This window comes from Pelecanus crispus, chromosome 21 (genome assembly GCF_030463565.1).
Source record: "Pelecanus crispus isolate bPelCri1 chromosome 21, bPelCri1.pri, whole genome shotgun sequence".
NCBI lineage: Eukaryota > Metazoa > Chordata > Aves > Pelecaniformes > Pelecanidae > Pelecanus > Pelecanus crispus.
This window is the reverse complement of record NC_134663.1, coordinates 1429825-1452279: the sequence shown is the minus strand read 5'-3', so window position 1 is coordinate 1452279 and position 22455 is coordinate 1429825. Positions and strand designations below refer to the sequence as shown.

At 40.6% G+C, this 22455-nt stretch overlaps 1 protein-coding gene across 1 annotated transcript in view; it reads left to right on the top strand.

Moving 5' to 3' along the window:
• Positions 1–2352: 2352 nt before the first annotated feature.
• KCNU1 (potassium calcium-activated channel subfamily U member 1) overlaps positions 2353–22455 on the top strand; it is a 53271-nt gene continuing 33168 nt past the window's right edge. Inside the window, exons 1-18 of the mRNA XM_075724180.1 lie at positions 2353–2517; positions 4251–4367; positions 5242–5303; positions 7827–7917; positions 8681–8792; positions 9416–9491; positions 9945–10020; positions 10365–10535; positions 10949–11040; positions 11645–11755; positions 13243–13348; positions 14943–15025; positions 15890–15959; positions 16397–16552; positions 18494–18606; positions 18710–18778; positions 20666–20755; positions 20887–20987. Of these exons, the coding sequence (XP_075580295.1) occupies positions 2353–2517; positions 4251–4367; positions 5242–5303; positions 7827–7917; positions 8681–8792; positions 9416–9491; positions 9945–10020; positions 10365–10535; positions 10949–11040; positions 11645–11755; positions 13243–13348; positions 14943–15025; positions 15890–15959; positions 16397–16552; positions 18494–18606; positions 18710–18778; positions 20666–20755; positions 20887–20987 (1861 nt within the window). The remainder of the gene's footprint in view (positions 2518–4250; positions 4368–5241; positions 5304–7826; positions 7918–8680; positions 8793–9415; positions 9492–9944; positions 10021–10364; positions 10536–10948; positions 11041–11644; positions 11756–13242; positions 13349–14942; positions 15026–15889; positions 15960–16396; positions 16553–18493; positions 18607–18709; positions 18779–20665; positions 20756–20886; positions 20988–22455) is intronic.

Here is a 22455-nt window from a genome sequence, read left to right as displayed (position 1 = left end):
TTCCTTTGGGGCCTTAATTTTTTTTTCATTTGTTTTTTCTACCTGTAAATATTGATAGCACCAAGCTATTTCCCATCAGGAGACAGGTGTGGATGTCCTCACAGTCATAAAGCACTCTGATTATCAGTAATACTATTTTTTGCACCAGAAATGAGCAGTACACGATGCCTCTTGGTGGATTTCCATTCTGTATTTAATTCCAAATATGTGCATCAGTGCAGCCTAAACTACAATTTAGTCAAAATAAAACAAAAGCCTGCTCTCTGTTGCATGCTCCCTTTCCTGCTTTATGTATCTGTCGCTGCAAAGACAGGGCAGTGTGCTACTGCATGCTAATAAATCACTTTCTTTTTGTAGCCCTGTACTCCTGCTGAGTGGCTGTGATTTGTGAATGACCTGTTTCTGCTCTGGGGACAGCTGGACTGAGAAATCAGCTGGGAGTTACAGTGAGCTGATTTGCTTCCAGTCCTGGCTCAGCTGCAAGGAATGGGCAAAGGCTGCCATCTTCAGTCAAAAACTCCTTACAGCCGTGGAGGGGAGAAATTCAGAGAAGAGCTTGCACCACAGGAAGATTTGAGACAGAGCAGGGACCAGGTGGAAAAAATGTGTTAAGGAAGCACTAGATGTGGAGCAGAAGTTGCACTGACTGGTGTCACATCCCTTTGTCATCTGCATGAATTCCTGTCCCCAGACTACAGTCCTGCAGGTAAACGCTTCGTTACTGAGTGGGGGTATCTGCAGAGTGAGGGAGATACTACTGCTGTCCACGCTTCCCAGGGAGAGTGAACCTTCTTTTCTCTACCTCACCCTCCCACCCCTTTTCCCTTTGGGAACTTACCTAAAATTCTTTCTGTCCTTGGCTCAGGCATCCTGGAACCTTCGATGAGCTGATTGCAATTTTTTCATATTAGTCTCCATGAAAACACAAGTAATGACTCTTGTGAGCTGACAGCCTGTCCCCAGGACCACCCTCACCATTCAAAACACTCTACTGGTTCCAATTGCTCATAGTCCCCTCTGATGCTCAGCAAGGGAGGAAAGGGGAGGGCAGACATTAAATATTGTTGTGTTTAAAGGCTACAGTAATGTATTCTTTGCCTCCCTGCCAACTGTTTGCTGGGCTGTTATTTCACCATTCTTCTGTTTTTTCTTTTTTTCCTGGGCACATGTTTTTCCCAATTCAGGCAAAATCACTACTTCCATAGACAGCTGTCCTGATTGCATGAAGAAGAGTCTGATTGCATTATTCATCTGCAGCGCTCATAAAAGACTTGAAAACTCTTGACTAGACCTAAAGCTTTTGATGACGTTCTGTTTCAATAGAAAAGGGGACAGATACTGCATGAACTGGTGGCATCTGATAGCATTGCTACCCTGCCAGCTGTGGATGGGACAGGTAGGCCTGCATGGTGCAAGATGGACTGCTGCTTTTACTGAGCAGGTTCTGGGAGATGGCTTGCCGTGCTGTTCTACTTTGGTTTTCTCTTCATCCGAGGCTGCAGCAATACTGGGAAGCAAGTTGGTTTTATGTACTGGTATGCAGAGGTAGCTGAACTCAAGGAAGTGCTGCCACCTGTGGGCATGAGAGCACTTTATCCCAGCTTGGTTATTTTCATATCATTGGAAACTCTGACTTAGCTTGTTAAGTCTTCTGATTAAAAAGTTTATGAAACTAGGAAAAGAAAGAGGGTAATCCAGTGAAATGAAGACAGCAGTGGAAAGGTCACGCTGTACTTCACTACTGACAACAGGGCAATTACAGAGGCAAAATACCAGGCTAAGTGCATCTTTGGTCTGATTCATCTGACCAGTCTTATTTTGCTTATTCTGTTACATTGCTATTGCAGCTCTTATCACATCTACTCTTTCAGTGCCAGGGCAACTTGCTTGTTTTTGGTTTTGAGCAGTAGGACTTGATCCAGAAGTTGAGTGGAGATTCCCAAGGGACTACTACAGTATGTGTGTGTTGCAGCTCTTGAAGGGAGGCATGAAATGGGGCCTGAATGGATGAGTCCAGAGTGCTGTATGTGAGACTTCACAGGTCTGTAGTAAGCAACTTATGTTTATACAGTGAGAGACAGCTTTATAAACTAAGGTATTCCAGAGAGAAAATACCTTGGTAATGTCACTAAAAAGATAGCGTTCTAAATTAGAAGCCCTATTCAAATCCTTCCATTGCAGAGGGAGTTTCTCGCAGTGTCCCAGCCTGTCAGTCTGACCAGTGCCAACATGATGCACAGCACTGGACTGAGGTCACTGCAATGTCACAAGAGCAATGAGTATTCTAGAAGGTCAGGACCAAGCAATTAAGGAAGCTAAGGAGGAAGAAGGCAGAACAAAGTGATTCCTAATATGTCAGGGAAACTTAACCTCACCTGTGGACTGTCCTTTCAGTTGGCTTTTATTATACCATCTTTGTTTGTTTTCTTGGGAGGCCTGTTTACCATACTGGCTTTCAGGTTGGCTAGGTATGCTTATGGCTTCAGCATAGAGAAGATCTGGATGAAAAAGGTAAGGGCAAAATTTCTTTGAAAGGGCTCATATTTTGTGTGTTGCGAGAATGCAAGAATTACATTTGGTGTGGAAGGAGTACTAGTTTAGAAAGTATCTTCTGTTATATTGCACTAAACATGGCATGTTCAGGGAAAGCTTGGTTTACTTTTATCTTCAAGTTGATTACTTTAAGAGGTTAGTGCTTTTGGATGTTACCATCTTTCTCCTTTTAAGAGGAGGGCACGAGGTTTTTACCAATGTAGATATTACTAGCTGCACAAACATATACATATGGAAACCTCAGCACCTACGTATGAATGTAGATAAACACAGATGTACACAAGAGCACTAGAATGCTTGCCTTTTCGATCCACATTTGCATACAACCTCTGATTCTTAAACACACAAGCTAATATGTGCAAACATAGCATCTCATACACAGAGATATTTAAACACCAAGGCAGAGTTCATAACAGAAATGAGGAATACATGTACATGGTCAGGCTGTCCCTCAAGACCGTAACTCCCCACTCTGTATACTGCAACTATTGGAAAAATTCTCTTAAGTTATTTTTCAGTATTTTAGAATAGCCTTTTTCACATGGTTTGAACAGACTGGACAAGGATGGGATTAAGCGTGCTGGAAACAAATTCACCACCAAAAGATTGATGGTCTTCTGACCCTGGTTCTCCTTGTGTGCATTGTGGAATTTTTGAGAAGGTATTAATAGCTCCCAAGGATATCACCAGGATGGTTCATACAACATATCCAGGTCACGTATGTACCTGGTTACAATGTAATTTGCAGGACTGAAGAGCTCTTTCCTTGTGTCACGTCATGTTGCCTCCAACAACTGTCGCAGGCCATTTCACTCCATCACTTCCAGGGGAGGCCTTGATGTTCTCATCAGCTCACCTGGATTGTGTGAGCAGAAAATGAAGGGAACACCTGTGCTGCTGGCAAACTGTAGGCATCTCTGTTTGCCAATGATGATCACCACAGATGCTGGTGCCTGGGAAACTGAGTGTAAAAGAAGAGAGGCCAGCACAGTATCTCACATTAGAGTGGCATTGGTCATTTTTTTTTTCCCCCTTGTAGGTGGTTACAGGTTTTCTGTCATTGAATAATCTGTGTTAGTTACTTGTTACAGTTATTAATAGCTGTATCTGCAAGAAGGACAGAATCCTACCTCATAGCAAAAGCTAATCAGAATTAGTTGAAGCTATACAGTAAAGCTAAGTCTTACCTGGGGCTGTTACTGGCATACATTAAGAGGCAACAGACCATGTTAAAACAGAACATTAGAACTGAGATATTCCAGGGTATATGCTAGGGAAATGTTTTACATGGTCAAAACTAAGAAAATTAATTCACACCTGGCATAAGATGGGAAAGGGTGGGGAGACTGGTAGAGAGGTGTTACTATCAACAGAGCACACTCTTTCCTTCAGACTCAGGTTATGAGGCAATCACTTCAAGGTGATGAGAATCAATGTTCATTGGTGCAACCAGTAGAGAAGAAATGAGACTGCATCTGTATCACAGTGTGTCTGCACAGCATGCCCTTGGTGAATTCCAGGCAGATAAGGCTTTCTGAAGCTTTTAGTAGCTTAGCTGAAGGAAAATATATTCTACCCTCCTCTTACTTTCAATCCCCATTCAGATTTGGTGGTGGCTGGATGTGTTGGCTATAGCCATCTTGGGAAAATGGTGTCTGGCAAAGCCGAGGTTAACAATCTATTTGCTTCTCTGTCAGGACAAAGATGTCTGGTGGCCACACAAAAGGAAACAAAGTTCAGTCTACTGGATAAGAGCCTTCTCTACGCGGGTAGAAATGATGCTATCGGCTCAGACATCTGTGGGGTGTGTACTGGTAAGTAGATCGGTTAGCACAGGCTTCTTCTAACGCAGGTGGTGAGGCCTATCCTTTTATGAGGACATCAAGTGAAAACACAAGTATATGTCAAGTTTTGCAGTTCATATGATCTAGGTCACACTTTTTCCTAATACAAATGTGTTTGGCCTGGGAAGGTGATTTGGAAAGTTCCTAAGCAAGAAAAGTTATATAAAATGACTGAAACTCACCATCTGATGTCTCCCTAGATCTGGCTGTAGGCAGACTGCTGGGTCTGGCACAATCTCCATCTTCTGGGTAATTGAATCACCTCTGAGTGATTCAGCCCTGATGGCTTGCTTGGTGGCTTACTCTTTCAGTGGGAAATGACTATAACAGCATTGGTGCTAATCATTTTTGTTATTTTAAATTCATGTCCAAAGGATTGAGAGTGCTGTCTTTATCCACCAAAAAAGGATATGCCAATGACACATCTCAGTGGAACTTAACTGCCTGTTTTTTTAATCTGAGCATCCTTTTGTATATTAGATTTTGGTGGCTGCAGGTAAATGAGCAACTAGTCACATGGGTTTGATTCCCTGGCCTTTTGCAAAGACACCAGGGAACTGGAGTAACGTGGTCAGCTGCATCCAGCCCTCAACATAGCAAGTTGACATGGTAGTGTTGAGTTATATCGATTGAGATTTTGGTTCATTGCGCATAGGCCTAACTAAAATCTCTATCTTGGGGTTGCTGCAGTGGGTAGCTAACTGAATTTTGTTCCTTCTGCCTCTCCTCTAAGTCATAGAAAAATAGAAAAAGTGGTGGTTTAGATGTGTGCTTGTTTTAGATGGAAGCTGTGTTGCTCCCACAGTAAGCCTCATAACATCCTCTGTGATGCCTGCATTTTCAGGTGATCCTGGTGTTTCTTCTGAACATTGGTGCTCTCATCATTTATTTTGTCAATCTTGCGGAGTAAGTAGATTACTGATGTTTATCCAAAAAGCTTGTTTAAACAAACTGCTGAAACAAAGTGCCAAGCTGAAGTGTTTTCTGAGAGCCGTTCTGTGGCCACAGATATGAGCTAGAGGAGCACTGGTATGTGACAGGCCCCTTTGAGCTCCATGGGTTGTCAGGTACATATTTCCCCCTTCCTTTAAGATGCCAATACTTTACAGGGATTACAGATGCCAGGAGAGTGTACTTTGGGCATAACTACATGATAGCAGCAGCCCAGTAGTGCATGGAACTACACAGTGCAGCCAGAAAGGAGAAATTGTGCTTTGTATTTTTCTGTTACACCGGTTGAGGTTTCACTGTATGTAGGTTTTTTCTATGTATACCTTCAAGGCTGGATTTTCAGAACAACTGAGGGACAGATGTCCAAATCCTACAGCTTTGGAAAAGGATCCTGCACCCATTTTGGTACAGATGTTTTCAAAAATATTCAAAGCCCAGCTGTTGCTATCGCAGTGTTAGAGAATGCTAGATTTTTAATAAAGCTCACTACCCAAAGCTCTTTTGAAAGTCTGGCCATCTATTTTTTGGTACCTAAATGGGAATGGAGCTCTTCTATAAAATCCAGCCTTCAGTAAACAATTTGATGGAAATAAAATAACGAGACTGAGTAGGAAAGCGCACTGTAGTCTCTACCAATCTTCACGTGAATACATAAATTTCGTAGAATGTGCTCAGGGGTAAAAAGATACTAATATGTAAACGGCTTTGATTTAATATGCCAGAGCATTGTTCTTAGTTCTTTGCTTGGATTGGTGCACAACACTGGAAAATAAAATGGAATCATAAAATGAAATAAATAAAATATAAAAGCTGTGGAGCACTCTGAACTGAATTCAATCAGCAGGGGTAAACCTGAGAAGCAGAATTATACATCAAGAGCAATCCAATATTGTGTTTAATCCCAAGACATTATAAATCTGAAAAACATCTAGGAATAGCTTCAGAAGAGAATGAGTTGATTTTTTAAGGAATAAGCCGGCAGTTAATCCTATTTACACAGAATTCTGTCCATGAATAGCATTATGTAGGTGAGAGTAGATATTCACCTGGGCTGACTCATGGGACTAGTTACCTTTGTGTTTCTGCTTTCAAAATATCCCCTGTGTGGGTGGAGGAAGAGGTGCCTCAGATGGCTCATAATTGATGTACCTAGCTTGCTGTCAGCCTGGTATAGGCAATATGTCAGTAAGTGAGTGTGAGAATGTGGCCTGTAATCTCTTCAGGCACTGTCAAACATCCGTTGTTGGACAAGGTGGTGCCAGTGGGAAAAGCTTATTCCCGCAGCGTTCTACTGCCAGATTTTACCACTTCCATCAGTCTGCACTGTTACACTTTGAGCACTCTGTAAGCCTATTTCATGCAAGGTCAGTGAGGCTGGCCTAGAAAACTCGAATTGGTGTTGTAAGCTAACCTGGTAGACTTTGATGGAAGCTACTCCGTGCTTCAACTGCTCCCTTGGCAAGTTAGAAGGCCGTGTTCAAAAGGGGTTCAGTGAGATATAGCTACAGGAGCTCTCTTTTTTGCTGGCTAAGCTGAATACAGGAGAGTATACTGGTGTCCTGGTTTTGGCTGGGACAGAGTTAATTTTCTCCCTAGTAGCAGGCACAGTGCTGTGGTTTGGATTTAGGATGAGAAGAATGCTGATAACACACTGATGGTTTAGTTGTTGCTCAGTACTGCTTATGCCAGTCAAGGACTTTCCAGCTTCCCAGGCTCTGCCAGGGGCACAAGAAGCTGGGAGGGGGCACAGCCAGAAGAGTTGATCCCAACTGCCCCAAGGGCCATTCCATACCATACGGCGTCATGGGCAGTATAGAAACTGGGGGGGGTTGGCCAGGGAGCAGCGATCGCTGCTCGGGAACTGTCTGGGCATCGGTCGGCGGGTGGTGAGCAATTGCATTGTGCATCGCTTGCTTTGTATATTGTTATTATCATCAATACTATTTTACTTTATTTCAATTATTAAACTGTTCTTATCTCACCCCAGGAGTGTGTCTCACTCTTACTCCTCCAATTCTCTCCCCCATCCCATCAGGGCAGGGGGAGTGAGCGAGCGGCTGTGTGGTGCTTAGTTGCTGGCTGGGGCTAAACCACGACAACTGGTCCACAGGAGAAGGGTGAAACCATTTTCCTGAAGTCAACAGAAGGATTTGCATAAGATTTGCATAAGCACTCTATAAATATATGAAACCCAATCTTTCCAGTATATTTGCATGATAGATAAATAATGTCATGTTTTAACATGCTTGCTGATGCTAATGAAAACCTGCTATTAACAGCCATTTATTCTGCCTAACTCAATGAGGAAGTAGAGGTTTAAACCACACAAAATTGTGAATGCATGTAAATTTTGTTTTAGTGATTATTTCATAACGAAAACCCAAACCAAATGTCACTTTATAGCCACTCTATTGCTTGTTTTTGTTTTCTTTTTTTTGCCCTTCCCTCCACTGGCTGTGATGTCTACTTCCAAATTAGAGCAGAGGAATTCAAGATCTCCTTTCCAGACAGCATCCTATATGTAGATACAGGCTTCAATGCTTTCTTCCTCCTTTATTTTGGATTACGGGTAAGGGCACTTTATGGGAAAGCTGAGTTAAAAATGAGCTATATTTGGGAGCAGTTGATCTGTGTGGACAGCAGGTGCTCTTGTAGGGTAAAGTTTGATTGCCTTAGCTTAACTCAGAGCCACTCTGGTTTTTTACCTTCTCTTGTAAGTATTTTCTCCCTTTGGAATCTCGTTATTTCCAGCATTTCTGCAACATTTCCCAGCTCACATGTTAGCCTTGTCTGTCTTTCTCCATGTCTTTAAACCACTGAATGAATCAGGCAGGTCTCTCTTCAGCTTCTTTTGAACAAACTGTATAGCTGTGTGCCATCTGTTGTTGAAATGACATTAGTTGCACTGGTGTGAAATACATTTTGATTGTAGCTTTTGACATGAGACTTTTTAAGTCATTAGAAAACAGGATATTCCCTGTTATAGATCGATGTAATGAGGATGGGGTCTTGCCTGGCCTTTGGTTTTATAACTCATTGTTACTGATACTGCAGTACCACAGAGAAAGACACCCTAGAAAAAAGGTGAAAGGGGCAGATGAGAGAGAGCGAGCATCATTATAGCTTTGGGTCCAACCCATTTTGTGTTCTTGGGGCTCCAGCCCAAGCCTTTCTGAAACAAAGCAGGAATGTTAAGGGGGTGTCCACAGAAGCCAAAACAATAGAGAAGGAAGCAGACTGCAAAAATGGGTCTCCTCAGAGAGCTACCTTCTTGCTCTGATGAGACCCATGATCACACAGCACTGATGCTTTTTGATGTTATTCGTCTTCAGTTTGTGGCTGCAGATGACAAGCTGAGGTTCTGGCTTGAGCTGAATTCTATTGTGGATTTCTTCACGATCCCTCCAGTTTTTGTTTCCTATTATTTAAAGAAGAATTGGCTTGGTAAGTAAGACTTGGAGATCCTGCTTTCCATCCATGTTGTTCTGCATCTTACATCAAGACTCTCTTCAAATTTATTTTGATTTGGAGAGGCTCGACCATCAGTATGAAAACTGCTCTTTGCGAGCAAAATTATGCCTTGTTGGCAAAAACTTCTTTAATTTTGAGGGGCTTGTAATTTACCAGTCTGTCTCCATTGTGTTTATCTGTCTGCCTGGCTTTTAGTATCTCGGCAATCAGTGTACCTGACCAACTGGTTGAGGAGTTATCCAGCAGGGAAGCGAAGGTGGTACCCTGATTTTTGTGAATGGCTTTCTTGCATTCTCTGTGGTCTATAGTCAGTGGACCTGTATGTCACTTAAACCTTCAGGTTGCAGCTCAGAGGAACTGCAGTTCTTAATTTTTCTCATAATTCAAGGCCTCCCTTGAGGACATAGTTGGAAATCCAGTGACATAAAGGCTCTGAGTACTGAGCAATGTTATCATCTCTTGCCAGGTTTGAGGTAGGATCCACTATAAATATGTGGAAAACAAAGCATGCATATTTAAACGTATCTGAATACGTGGAGACACTCCACTTCTAGTCAGATTTTTTCTTCTCCTCTGACTTTCTCACTTTTCTGCAGGTTTGCGTTTTTTGAGAGCACTTAGGTTGTTAGAACTTCCACGAATACTACAGTTCCTCAGGATCACGAAGAACAAGTAAGTTAAAGCCTCACCAAGTACACTTGGAAGCCTAACAATTCTCCCTGATATGTGTATTTTGGCTGACTCGGGTAATAAAGGAAAATACTAGTGTTGCATATGGAAAAAAATTACTATCTATAATGTTGCACTGGAAATTACAAAAAAATTTATTATCATCAGCTCAGTGAGACTCCGGTGGTAGGGAAAAAGAGTGGAAATCATAAATGCAAGAAGTCTTAAAGGCTTTAAAGATTGATAAATGTCAAATGGGATTATTTGACATGTTGCCTATGATAGGGAGGGCTGGATGTAGGAAGATTTTTCTAATCCTAAATCCTTTGCATGTAACCTTATACTCGCTAGAGAAGAGTTTTGTTGAGTGGACTAGGGTCATGTAGGAAATCTTAACTCTGGCAAAGAGTATGTTATGTTTTAAATGTTCTGGGATTTTTCCCTTTCTATCTCCAGTTACTCAATCAAGCTCTCCAAGCTCTTTGCTGTATTTATCAGCACCTGGCTCACAGCTGCAGGATTTATTCACCTGGTATGTATAATCAGCTACACATCCTTCCTTGTCACCTTAAATCAGTATTGTCATGTGAGCTTTGGGTATATGTTTCTTCCTAACAAATGCAGCATTCTCTTAGGAGAGAGCAAATTTGTTGTACCAGGACAAAGCAGGACTCAAGCCGGTGTAGTTTACTTGCATATGTTATCAGATGTGGTTCCACTGATGCAATACACTTCCCCCCCCCAGGAATGAATCACTTCTGCAACAACTAAAATAGTGCTAGTTTTTTTAATGAAATGATTGTGAATTGGAGATGGCCTGAAACGAACACCAATTTAAACTTCTCTCTTCTTTTGTCTCTTCCCACCTCTGGGCAGGTAGAAAACAATGGAGATCCTTGGGTTCAGCCTGCAAATTCCCAGTCCCTCAGCTATTTCAAATGCATGTACCTAGTAATGATGACTATGTCCACTGTTGGTTATGGTGATGTTGTGGTTCAAACAACGTTGGGTCAAACCTTCATTATTTTCTTCATTATTGGTGGTTTGGTAAGAAACCTGTATTTCTTCTTTGAAAATGGCAGCTGGGGACAGACAGTGAACAGCAGTGTCACCAAAACTTTGATCTTGGCAGGGTTGCAGTAGGGATTAGGCATCTATGAGCAAAGAGAGTTTAGACATTAAGTATTTACTGGCATGGTTTTAGAGTAATTTTCTCTTCTAAGAGCTGGCAGGGCCTCTAGTATTTCTTCATGCGGCTGCAAGTACTGGTAAGAGCCAAAATACTGGACAAAATTAATCGATGGTATCAACGGCATAAATCCATTATCACTACATCATACAGTTGTACATTCCTGCCAGTGATTTTTAGGAATCCAAAGTTAGGTTCTTCTTGTTGCTCCACATAATTTAAACTCTCACAAATTGCCTCTGAGACGCTGGTTTTTTTCTTGATGTCTTAGGTACTATTTGCAAACTTTATCCCTGAAGTTGTGGAAATTGTTGAAAGCCATAAAAATTACAAATCCTCCTATGAAGTGGTGAGTGGGAAAAAGTAAGTATGGTTGCTATTTGTCTTTGGAAAATAAAAATCAGATCAGTGACTAGGCTGGGAACCAGCTCAGAGAAATAAGCTAAATAAAGCTTCCTGTAGTAACTGAAATGAAATCCTGAAACTTATTCTTGGTGGATCCTTACCTGAAGGCTCTCTGAATAACCTTGTCAACAGCACTGTTCAGCATGGGCTGAACATTTTCAAAGGCAGGGAAGATAGCTGACATGATAGTTTAACCTAGAGATTGAAGAGACCTCTTTCATTGGTGGTGGTGGTGTGGGTTTTTTGGTGTAGGTGTGGTTTACTTTGGTTTTGTTGGGTTTTTGGGGTTTGGGTTTTTTTTTGGCCACTCGCAGAACTGGACAGATGTTTTGGAATGTCTACCATTCACTGCTTCTAACACTTAAGAGTTCCTCTTCCTTTCCAAAATAACTCAATGACATAGTCACGATGGATGAAATTTCCATCAAAACAAAGATACAAACTGTCTTCTAAATGGGATTAATATACTACAAGCAGGTGTGTAGCTTCATACAGTGTCAGCTTTGCAACAACCATTCTACTATTTTCAAATTGACAAATCTTGTTTCATCTCTTCCTGTAGCTATATTGTTGTCTGTGGTAATATCACTCTGGAGAGTGTCACTACATTCCTGCGAGACTTTTTGCTTCAGGACAAGGGAAATGTTTGCACAGAAATCCTTTTTCTGGGAGAGTAAGTATCCTTATTTCTCTGAGATATTTCACTTTGATTCCCTGAGAACTTAGGGGAAATGTAGGAGATGTGAAAGTAAAGGAAAGCAATGCTGTGTAACGAATGGGAGTTACAAACCAAACTGTAGCAATGAAGCTTTCATGCTGGAATGTTCATGACAATGTTTTCTGTTGTGATCAATTAAAAAAAAAAAGTTTCCCTGTAAATTGCATAGTAAGCTAGCTTTGCCAGATATACCTGACTTTAAGTCTTGCTAAGTCTGGCAATCAAATAATTGCCGGCTGTCTCAATTTCTTGTACATTTTTTTCATCCTGGGGAGAAAATTTGTAACTTCCACTTAGTCATGCTGGCATATGGAAAAGGGAGGAAAGTGAAGCTACTTTTATGTGCCAAAAATATCAGGCATTTCAGCTGTCCTGTCAGATCCCCTTCTTCTGGTGAGCTGAAGCTATTAGACATGTTTCTGAAAGCAGAAGCTTCAGAAGGAGGTGATTGCTGGGAGCACAAACATGATTTTACCTTGGAATGCAATGGAGGTGGGGCAAGAGGTGAGCAGAATATTATAGGCATCTCTTTTGAAATACCATGACATTTTAAGAAAGATGTTGAATTGAGGATGCATGGAAATGAGGTACGGGAACGGTTCAAAGATGGGAAAAAGTACTTTAGAGGAAGAGATGTAGAGTTCACTCTGTTTAGTGTAACAGGAAGAGGATAGGGAGTTTGGCTCAAAGTGCCTAAGTAGCTTCCCAACCAGTATAAAAATCTTCTTTAATCTGGAAAAGATAGGCATAACAAAAGCTAATAACTAGAATTCAAAGTCGAGCAAACTCAAGAAAGAAGCAAGGCATACATTTTGGAAAGTGATAAGTGATTAATGATCACTCAAACTGCTCAGAGAATGGGTGGGTTTTTCCAGCTCCTGTCTTTAAATCAAGACTGGATACTTTCCTGCAAGGCATGCTTCATTACTGGGATCAGCATAGGAATATCTTGATAATGTATTGTACAGCTCGTGTAGAAGAGAATGTTACAGAGGTTCCTGGATGAGATAGTTTGCATAAGTTGAATAGGAAAATAACACTTGAGTTAGAGAGAAAGTTGAAGTTCAGCAGTTTCATTTGAAAAGAGAATGCAGAATCAAGCCCTAGGAAGTGTCATTTCCTGACTCTTGTGGAGTAACAGTGAGCTGTACAATTAGAGTTGCATGGATGGCTGTGGAATGATACTCATGAAAAATTAATGACAATAGCAGAAGACGGGAAAAATCCCGGAAACATTCCATGACTGTTAAGTTTTATAAAAGCTTGTTTTCATTAAAATCGAAACTATGTACTTTAACTGAGCTGCCAAAATCCCTGTAGCTTTTTTTTAAACAGCAAGTAGTTATGGCAAATAGCTTCTCTGAGAAATGGAGACTTGCAGAGAATGTAATTATGAGAGATTGGTGGATTTTTTTCCTCCCCTTGTTGTTTGTACTGAATAGGTCTCTTCCTAGTCTGGAGCTGGAAGCTGTGTTCAAATGCTACTCAGCCTACACGACTTTCTTTTATGGCTCTGCACTAAACTCTGAAGATCTGAAGAGAGTTGGGGTAAGAACTTCATCATTTGCCCTTTCTTGTAGATAAGCCAACCTTGTGAAAAATCTTGTCCCTTATGAAAGGGTGCTTGAGCTGCATTTACTCAATTCATGTTGAGATTTACACTTCAAGCACCTCTGCTGATTTTAGTGGTACCTTTTGCATACCAACATATCACTCATGGGAACTGAGAATGCAAGAGTCAGGCATAACAGACTTTTCAGGCTATAAATTTTTCAAGCACTGAAACAGGAAAAATAAAGGGGAAAGCCAAACTGATCATCTCATTTTGAAAGAGGAATATTATGGAGTTGTCCTGGTTTTGGCTGGGATAGAGTTAATTTTCTTCCTAGTAGCAGGCACAGTGCTGTGTTTTGGATTTAGTAGGAGAAGAATGCTGATAACACACTGATGGTTTAGTTGTTGCTCAGCACTGCTTATGCCAGTCAAGGACTTTTCAGCTTCCCAGGCACTGCCAGGGGCACAAGAATCTGGGAGGGGGCACAGCCAGAAGAGTTGATCCCAACTGCCCCAAGGGCCATTCCATACCATACGGCGTCATGGGCAGTATAGAAACGGGGCGGGGGTTGGCCGGGGAGCAGCGATCGCTGCTCGGGAACTGTCTGGGCATTGGTCGGCGGGTGGTGAGCAATTGCATTGGGCATCACTTGCTTTGTATATTATTGTTACTATTATATTGTTATTATTATCATTACTATTTTACTTTATTTCAATTATGAAACTGTTCTTATCTCACCCCAGGAGTGTTTCTCACTCTCACTCCTCCAATTCTCTCCCCCATCCCACCGGGGCAGGGGCAGTGAGCGAGCGGCTGCGTGGTGCTGAGCTGCTGCCTGGGGCTGAACCACGACAGGAGCGCAGCATTTCTGGAAATAATTGGAATAGCCCTTTGTTAGCTCACCCTTAGAGCATGCATCATATTTGGGTCTCATTCATGGATGTCCAGAAAAGAGACCTTGTGTTTTGAAATACTGAAGACTCAGTAGAACACTCCAGTAGAAGCAGAAGGAATGGACCTGGATTAAAGAAAAAAAAAAAGCTGCTACCAACAAATGAAAAAACAGCAGTGGTGTTTTTCTATTTGTTAGTATCCTGTTTGAAATACAGTGGTAGATCTCCACCCAGTTCCCAGCAGACTATAAGACCTCTACCATAAATGAAACTTTCTGTTGTTGTTAATGACTTAATTACACAGCCTGAGTATTAACTAGATGACTGAGACAGGTCTTCTGACCTGCCCAAATACTGACCCTTGAAGTGCTTCACCTGGACTTTGCTGGAGAAGAGTATAGCAAAGCTGCCTATTTTGTAACCTCTTCTAGGAAGATGTTAGCACTAGAAACTTAATGTCATGTGTTCCAGCACTTTGAAAAATAGAAATATGCATTACATACTGCATGTTTGACTGGAGCTGCGTCACTGTTGAAATGTTCAGGCATGTGTAGAACTCCAAGTAATAGGATCAGGATGATCTTATACAGGTTTTTAACTAAAGACATGTGCCATTAAATCAGCTTGCTGTTGGAGGTTGTTGTGCTTCATATGGGGTTAAACCCTGATTTAACTTTTCTCTCCTGGGATACAGATGGAATCTGCGAATGCTTGTCTCATTCTAGCAGATGTTCAATCTCCACAGCCTTATACTGAAGATACTTCCAATATCATGAGGTAGGATGAGATACTCCACTGCTTTCATTGTCTATCTATTTGATATTAACAGTGACACAGACAGTGCTGCTGGCAGGGGAACATACTTGTCCTGTCACGTTTTTTTCTGCCTGGAGAACTCTGAAAGCCAACTGACTGCTTTCTGCTATGATTTTATCACATGTGTTGAAGGATTGAGGCAGGTAGCAGCTGTGCAGCCTTGCAACCCCATACAGAATATATTGTTACTAAATATGGTGTAATTACCTTCTTCAATATCCTGAATATTAGCAGTTGAGGAGTCTGGCTCCTTTACACTGGAGCAAGTTGCACACTACCGTCTGGTGCAGCTCTGTCAGGTCTGGTAATTCTACACGTCTTCGTACTGGGCAGACTTGAATTGAGGGCTCCCTTAGTATGCTAGTTTGTGTGAATCTGATGGCATAATTAGCATACCCCAAAACAGTCCAGAAGTCCAAGTTCCAAATTGGATTATCTTTATTTTCTATTTGTAGGGCATCTACTGAAGTGGAGATACTAGTTTATGAATGAAACTTGCAGGTGGAGCTGATGAAGCAAATAATACTCATTATTGTTGCTTCTCTTAGGTCTAGACTTCTAGTGGGATACAGGTATGATTCTTCACCCTGTGTCCAAGCCATGTGCTATTATCTTAAAATCTTTTGATGGTGACTGCCTTACTCTCCAGATAGTGGCCTTGGATATGCTTCAAGTATAGAGGTCCCAGATATGGGCATCGGGTCATATGCTGTTCTTTGTCACTACTCTCCAATTGCTATCTGCCGGAGTAAACTAGTCTGACTTGAAAAATGAGACCCTAGCCAGAACTGAGTATATTAATCAGAAATTATGTCTTTTGTACAGAGTGCTGTCTATCAAGAATCGCTACCCGAACACAAGAGTAATTTTACAGATAATTCAGTCTCATAACAAGGTATCACAATTGTCTGTCTGTCATGCAGGCTGTCACAGTTGAAATTCTGGCCTTTATGGAATCAAAAATATCTGCCTTTTTATAAGAAACGGATCTTTATCCAGTGTCTCTTACTCATCCAGTTACTAACCTACCTAGAATATCTTTTAACATTACTAAAAATAAGGAATAAATTTTTGTTTGTTTTTGTTGGCTTTGCCACTTGTCAGCAAATGCATGTTTTCAGTGTTTAAAAAAAAATAAATAAATAAAAACCAAACTCACCCAAACAACCTCAGAAGTCCATTTAGCTATCTGTTAGCCTATTCCAGAACAGATTTAAAAAAAAAAAAAAAAAAAAAAATTGAAGGCAAAGACAAGAATCATCATTTTACAGGAACATTGTAGCCTTGCCTATCTCTATGCTGATCTGTAATCACTTTCCTACTCTGAAACAGGTATACCTGCCGAACATCCCCAACTGGGACTGGAGGAGGGGGGACAGCATCATCTGTTTAGCTGAACTGAAGCTAGGCTTTGTAGCACAAAGCTGCCTTGTTCCTGGTTTGTCTACTCTCCTAACAGATTTGTTCATTGTGAAAGAGGATACTGAGGTACGTCCTTCACTTGTCTAAATAATGTGAATACAGCCCAGTGGGATCTTCTCTGAAATACGTGCCTGACTTTGGAGTAGAAACTGCAGCCAGGTCTTTCGATGCTTATCTTGATCATGCTAGGATTAAGCTTGGTGTAGAAGTCAAGAAAACCTAACAGACTATTTCTAATCTAATACTTGATTTCAGTGCAAGAGGTGAAAAGAGTGCTGTAGAGCATGCTGAACAAAAGAACCTAAGGATGCATTTTACAACAGTGTTGCAAGGAGGTGTCAAAGCAAAGGATGGCCCATAGTGAGCCATGCTGCCGCATTTAGCTGATATGCGGAAGCACCTTGTCTATTGCTAGAAGTTCAAAAACAATCATGTGATGCTAGTGCTCCACTACCTCTGAGAGAACACAGTAAATCAGTTTTGGTTACTGCACAGTATGGACCCTGTTAGCTTCTCTGTGTCTGTGCTTGATTCCATTCTGTCTGGCATTCATTATTTGAATCTGTGCTTAAAGCACTTCAGAACCACTCCTGCTTGACACCCCCAAAAATGGGCTGAAAAATCAGTCCAATGTACCCTTTCCAGTTAATACCATGCTTTTCTTCAGTATCCTTTTAGGCTTATTTATTTCTTTGGTTGGGTCTTACGGGGTAATCTACGCAAGAACAGTGACAACTAGAAATCCTGTCATCTCTCTGCAAGGAAAGTGATCCAAATTTATCCTCCTGTCTGTCTTTCCTCATCAGTACCTGCTACAATGCAAAATTGATACACTGCATATTAACTTTACAGTATACAAGTTGCTCGGATATTTCTATTTCAATACCAGAGATCTAGTAAAAACATAAAAAGACAGAACTACTAGGCATGAAGTTGCCTGAACAAGTCTCAGGTTTGCTAGTCCTGCAGTGGACATGCTTTTGCTATCACCTAGTGGCTATATGTGATACTTCACATTAATCTCCTGCGCAAAACAATCTGACTGCAATTTATCTCTTCAGGGACTTTTCACAAAATTAATTTAGACAAACTGAATAGATATCGGGTGAAATAAATACAGAGTTTATCATTGCAGAAGTTGTATATAGAATTGGGCTGCTGTTAGACAGTGTTATTTCATTGGCATGCTGTGTCATTCAAGTCCAAATATTTCACAGACATGGCAAAGCTAGCAAAACTGATATTTTAAGGGTTTTTTTGAGCATACTGTGAGAACTCAGCAAACTTTTTAAATTGAAAAAAGCCTCTTATGTCAAAATCCATTAAATAATTTTTCTTTGGAAAGCAACACTTTTTTACACATTTTAGTAGCCTATTAAGTTTTATGTGGAAGGCATTTGTATGCCAAGGGAATAGCATATACTGTGACACAATGAGTGGCACTCTAAAACCTGAAGGAGCTATAAGCAGTAGAATGTTTTGCTGCTTTAACTACCCAGGTATAAACAACCCTTCCCTAGTCACACAACTACGAAGAAAAATAAAGTGCTTATACTAGAGTAGACAATCACAGTTCAGCAATAAATCACACCTCTAATAGCTGTATTTGGTAAAAATTAACACAAGATGAGTCCTTATTTGCATAACTAGGGAGGCAGGTTAATCTTATTGCAAAGTAAGGTGTAGCTTTTCTCAAATAGTGGGCTCCCAATACTTTGCAGTCATGAAATTTTGCTGTAACGTTATTTGTATGCAGTAATAACAACTGTTCTTCAATGATAATATGAATTGGAAGTGTCTAGAAGGATTGAGGCTTTCCCTGGTCTGTTGTTTATTAACTCTGATATTGTCTCTGACAACACATAGCTGATGTCACTCTGCTTCCAGCAACTAAGGGCCTTTGATCTAATACTGTGCGGTGTTAGAGTATTGGCCCAGTGTTAGATTGCATATCCTACTTGCTTTGCCTTTCAATAAATACATTATCTTTGTGGTTGATTCTTTTAGACAAAGAGAAAATATTTGAAGGACAAAATGCTTCTGGAAGACAAAGACTACAAAGTAATGACTTTTCAGCTCTCCAATGATTTTGCAGACATGACTTTTATAGAGGTTTGTCGGTATGTGGTGCAGATGTGGTTGTTTTTCTGTTATTTCCTTTCCAGATGTGTCTTTTCACAGTACAGATACTGTGTCTAACTGTGACTTGCTTTCTTTCCCCAGGTTGTGCTTTGTGAAACTGAACCTTGTCCTCTTGGGAATTGAACTCAAATTTGGCAGTCAAGGGGAGAGGTAATTGTCTGGGAGACTTCTAGTAAGAAGCCAACTAATTCCAAACTAGCAATTTCTGAAGAACTCAGAAGAAACATGCCCCAGGGTCTGCACAGGTTCTATACACCTCTTACCTGTGCACAGTATTTAGGAGAGAGGATCAAGACGTTGTTCCTAGTTACTTAAGTGCCGGGGTGAATTTTACCATATACAGCAATCTCTTCTGCCTCCTGTTTTCTCACAGATAATCAGGTGAGAGATGGGAGATGAAACACCATTCTTACCTTCTATTCCACATGCAAACAGCATAGGTCTCACTTTGATTTGGGGTGACTCAAGCATATTTATTTTCATCGGTAAAGGAAACGCCGCCTCATTTTTTAGCCACATAAGTTTACAGAGGCTCCTAAATACTATAACGTGTTGTCATAAAGGGATAATTTGTCAATGCTGGCAGCAGAGCTTTTGCTCTCTGAAGCTGATCTGGTCTTGGGCCAGATAACACTGTCTGTTCTAATGATGAATACAAGACATCCTAATGGAGAAGCTGGAACTAGTTCAGAAAGGGGAATAAATAAGTGCCATAGACCTTTAAAAAGCTTGAGAAATCACCCAGAAAATGCAGACTATTGAGTGCAATTATTTCTCTTTCCACTTTTATAAAGGAAATGGCTGTTCTGGTGAAACTGTAGAATAGAAACTCTGAAAACAGAGGGTTGTAGGGAAACACTGCTGTGAGAAATACATTGGGGCTCTCTTCCAGAAGGGTTGAATGAACTCTACACTGAAAGAAGTCAGTAGATGTAGTTGCTTAGCACTAATGGAAAACAGGCCACAACTCAGTCTATTCTTCCTTGAGTTCATACGTTGTCTGGCTGAAAATAGAATGATGAAAAGAGAAAGCAAGAGGGAAAAGGAAGTTGCATGCTCTTTGAGAGATAGACTATATTTTTGCTTTCTTTACACAACAGTTGGCACAGAAGAAAGATCTCTAATGTTGCTACAATATCTGTAGTAATAATTATAGTAATTCATATTTTGCTTGTCCTCTGAGCCATGAATCTGGAGGAGCTGAGTATAGGCCTTCTCTTGTGTGATAGGAAAATGTTAACAACCATGTCATCTTTCCCTGTGCCATTCACACTACCAAAATTGATTAAAACGGGGTTGAAAGCAATAAGAATTTGGACTGAGCTGGTACCTTGAGTGGTCTTTGTAGGGGAAACTGGGATTCAACATAGATGTGCTTAAAGCAGTGCAACAGGTATACTCACTCTGGATGTAGAAGGGGGAACTCTTACAAAATAAGGTTTCCTTCCCTTGTTTTACCCGACATGTTCAGCATTAGAGCAGATACCTGATACCCTGCACATCCTTAGTATCTTCAGTTGCGCAGAAGTTGTATTATAAGTGTGAGTATTCAGGATTTTCAGTGACCCCATGGAGAAATGGCCCATCCAGACTGCAGTAAACTATGAATTATTTTATTATGTTAAATGTGTTCAGAAATAATGTGGTGGAAGTGAAAGCACCTGTTCCCTATGAAGTTTACAATTTAGCAAATTAATTACAAAAAAAGAGCTGCCAAATACTCAGAAGCCTTAGAGTTGAATAAACTGCCGAAATCCTAACAAAAGCTGATTTGCGTGCTTTGAGTCCTTGTTCTTTCACAGCTCCCTTAGGTTTCTGTGTACAGTAAATTTTCCTTTGAGCCATTGAAAAAGCATGTTAACTTTTTCATGTCTCGTGTGTGTCTCATAAGTCACAGAAGCTATAACAGGATTAATGTAAGATTGTGAGGTGAGAGGAAACTGTTATGATCATATAGTCCAAATTCTCACAACAGAGGTGAAAAATGTCACTAGATAGACAAACTGTGATTACTCTCTTGATTGTTTCTCAATGCAGTGCTATTCTGATCAATCCATCTGCACAGATAAAGCTTCATCAGAATACAGTGGGCTTTTTTATTGCTCATTCCCTGGCAGAAGTCAGAAGGTAAGATTCTCTCTTACTGTTTTGTTGAAAAAAGGTCTAGAACAGAAAAACTTTCAAGAGCAGACAAGTGCATTTATTCTCTCATCAGTTAAATACAACTCATTTCTGCGTAGTTCACTTCTGTTTTCTAGGGCACAGTTCTATTGTAAAGCCTGTCACAGTGATATACAGGATCCAGAGCAGATTAAAAAATGTCAATGTAAAAGCAGACTCTACTCAAAACCTTTCTCAGGTAATTTTTTAAAATCTGTTTCTCATTAGGAAAAAATTGAATGAATACCTGTTAACTGCATTTTTGTTACCTATTTCTATAGAAGGATAGTTAGAATACACAGCCTTTTACTTACCTGGTAAAATAGGGAGCTTTCTAATGATACTAGTAAGTCTTATAGATTATGATTATACTTTAAATGCTTTGAATTTATGCTTTTTTATGCTTTGCTTTAGGAGTCAAAGCTTCTTGGCTAAAAAAAAAAAAAGTAGGGCAGAATATATCTTGTTCAAGATTTTCACTCAAGATAAACTCGTTAACAGGTTTATCACAAATATTGTTCTTTAACTGCAGAGACTGAAGCAAATGTGTCTTATTACTATAGCATGTGTATAGCTGAAGCAAAAGCTACAGCTGGGTAAAAACAGAATTTTGTGTCTGGTTTGTACTAGATTCTTGTTCAGGATTCACTGAGGAAGTGTGTCTAGATCTTTGTCATCGTGAGAATATAAAACTTTAAACATGAAGTCAGATAAATGTTTTTGAGGTTTTATGAGTTGTATAGCAACACTTAATGGTGTTTTCTCTGAGGACTGCAAATCTTAGCTGGATGGAGAGGACAGATTAATCATGGTAACATCTAACCCTAAGCAGGGCAACTTATTCCTTTTTTTGCCTCAAAATCCATTTTGAAGATGTGGGGTTTTATTAGGTGTTAGTTTTCTCTGGAAAGAGAACAGCCTCTCAGATCTATGTGTAACTACACCAAACTGAAGCTTGATGCATTTTCATTAAGCGTTTAAGGCCAAAATGCACACCCCCTGCTAGGCTCCTGTAAACTTCTCTGCTAGTGTCTCCCCTCTGTGGAGATGGTGTTTTGCTTTAAAGGGTAAAGAAGGAGCTTTCCATTAAATGTGGATGTACACTACTTGCAAATCCTTTAAGCAGCAGATGGCAGCCAAGCCCCATTACAAAACATGCCTCTGAGCTGCAGATGGTTGAGATAAAGGCAAAACTCAGTCACACTGTGCTCAGCCAGACTGAGTGAAGAAGCACAAACACGCTGACACCTGGAGGACTCCGTGTAGTAATGTCATGTAGAAAGAGAAGCTGGAGCCCGTTTTCAGTCCAACCCACTTATCAGCATAGATGTAACTAACGTCCCTGAAAGCCAGCTACCTCCCAGAAAAGAGACTTCCATAGACTGCAAAGACATCTTAATAAAAGTCAATGGCAAATGAATAGAAAGACGTTGACACTGTAGGAGCTCTCCACCTGGTTGGTTTTCTTCTCGTTTCCTAGGCAATCTTAGATTTTAAAAGGACAAGATGACATTTCAGTATAAATGTGTATTAATAAAAAGCAGTTGTTTGCAAACCTGCAGTTCTGCACCAGTTATACTGTAGAGAGAGTGGTTGCCTGAGGTGGATCAGGAGCTTTGCCAGCCATAAGACCTTGCCATTGGTTTCCCCTAGGATTCTGGATGTAT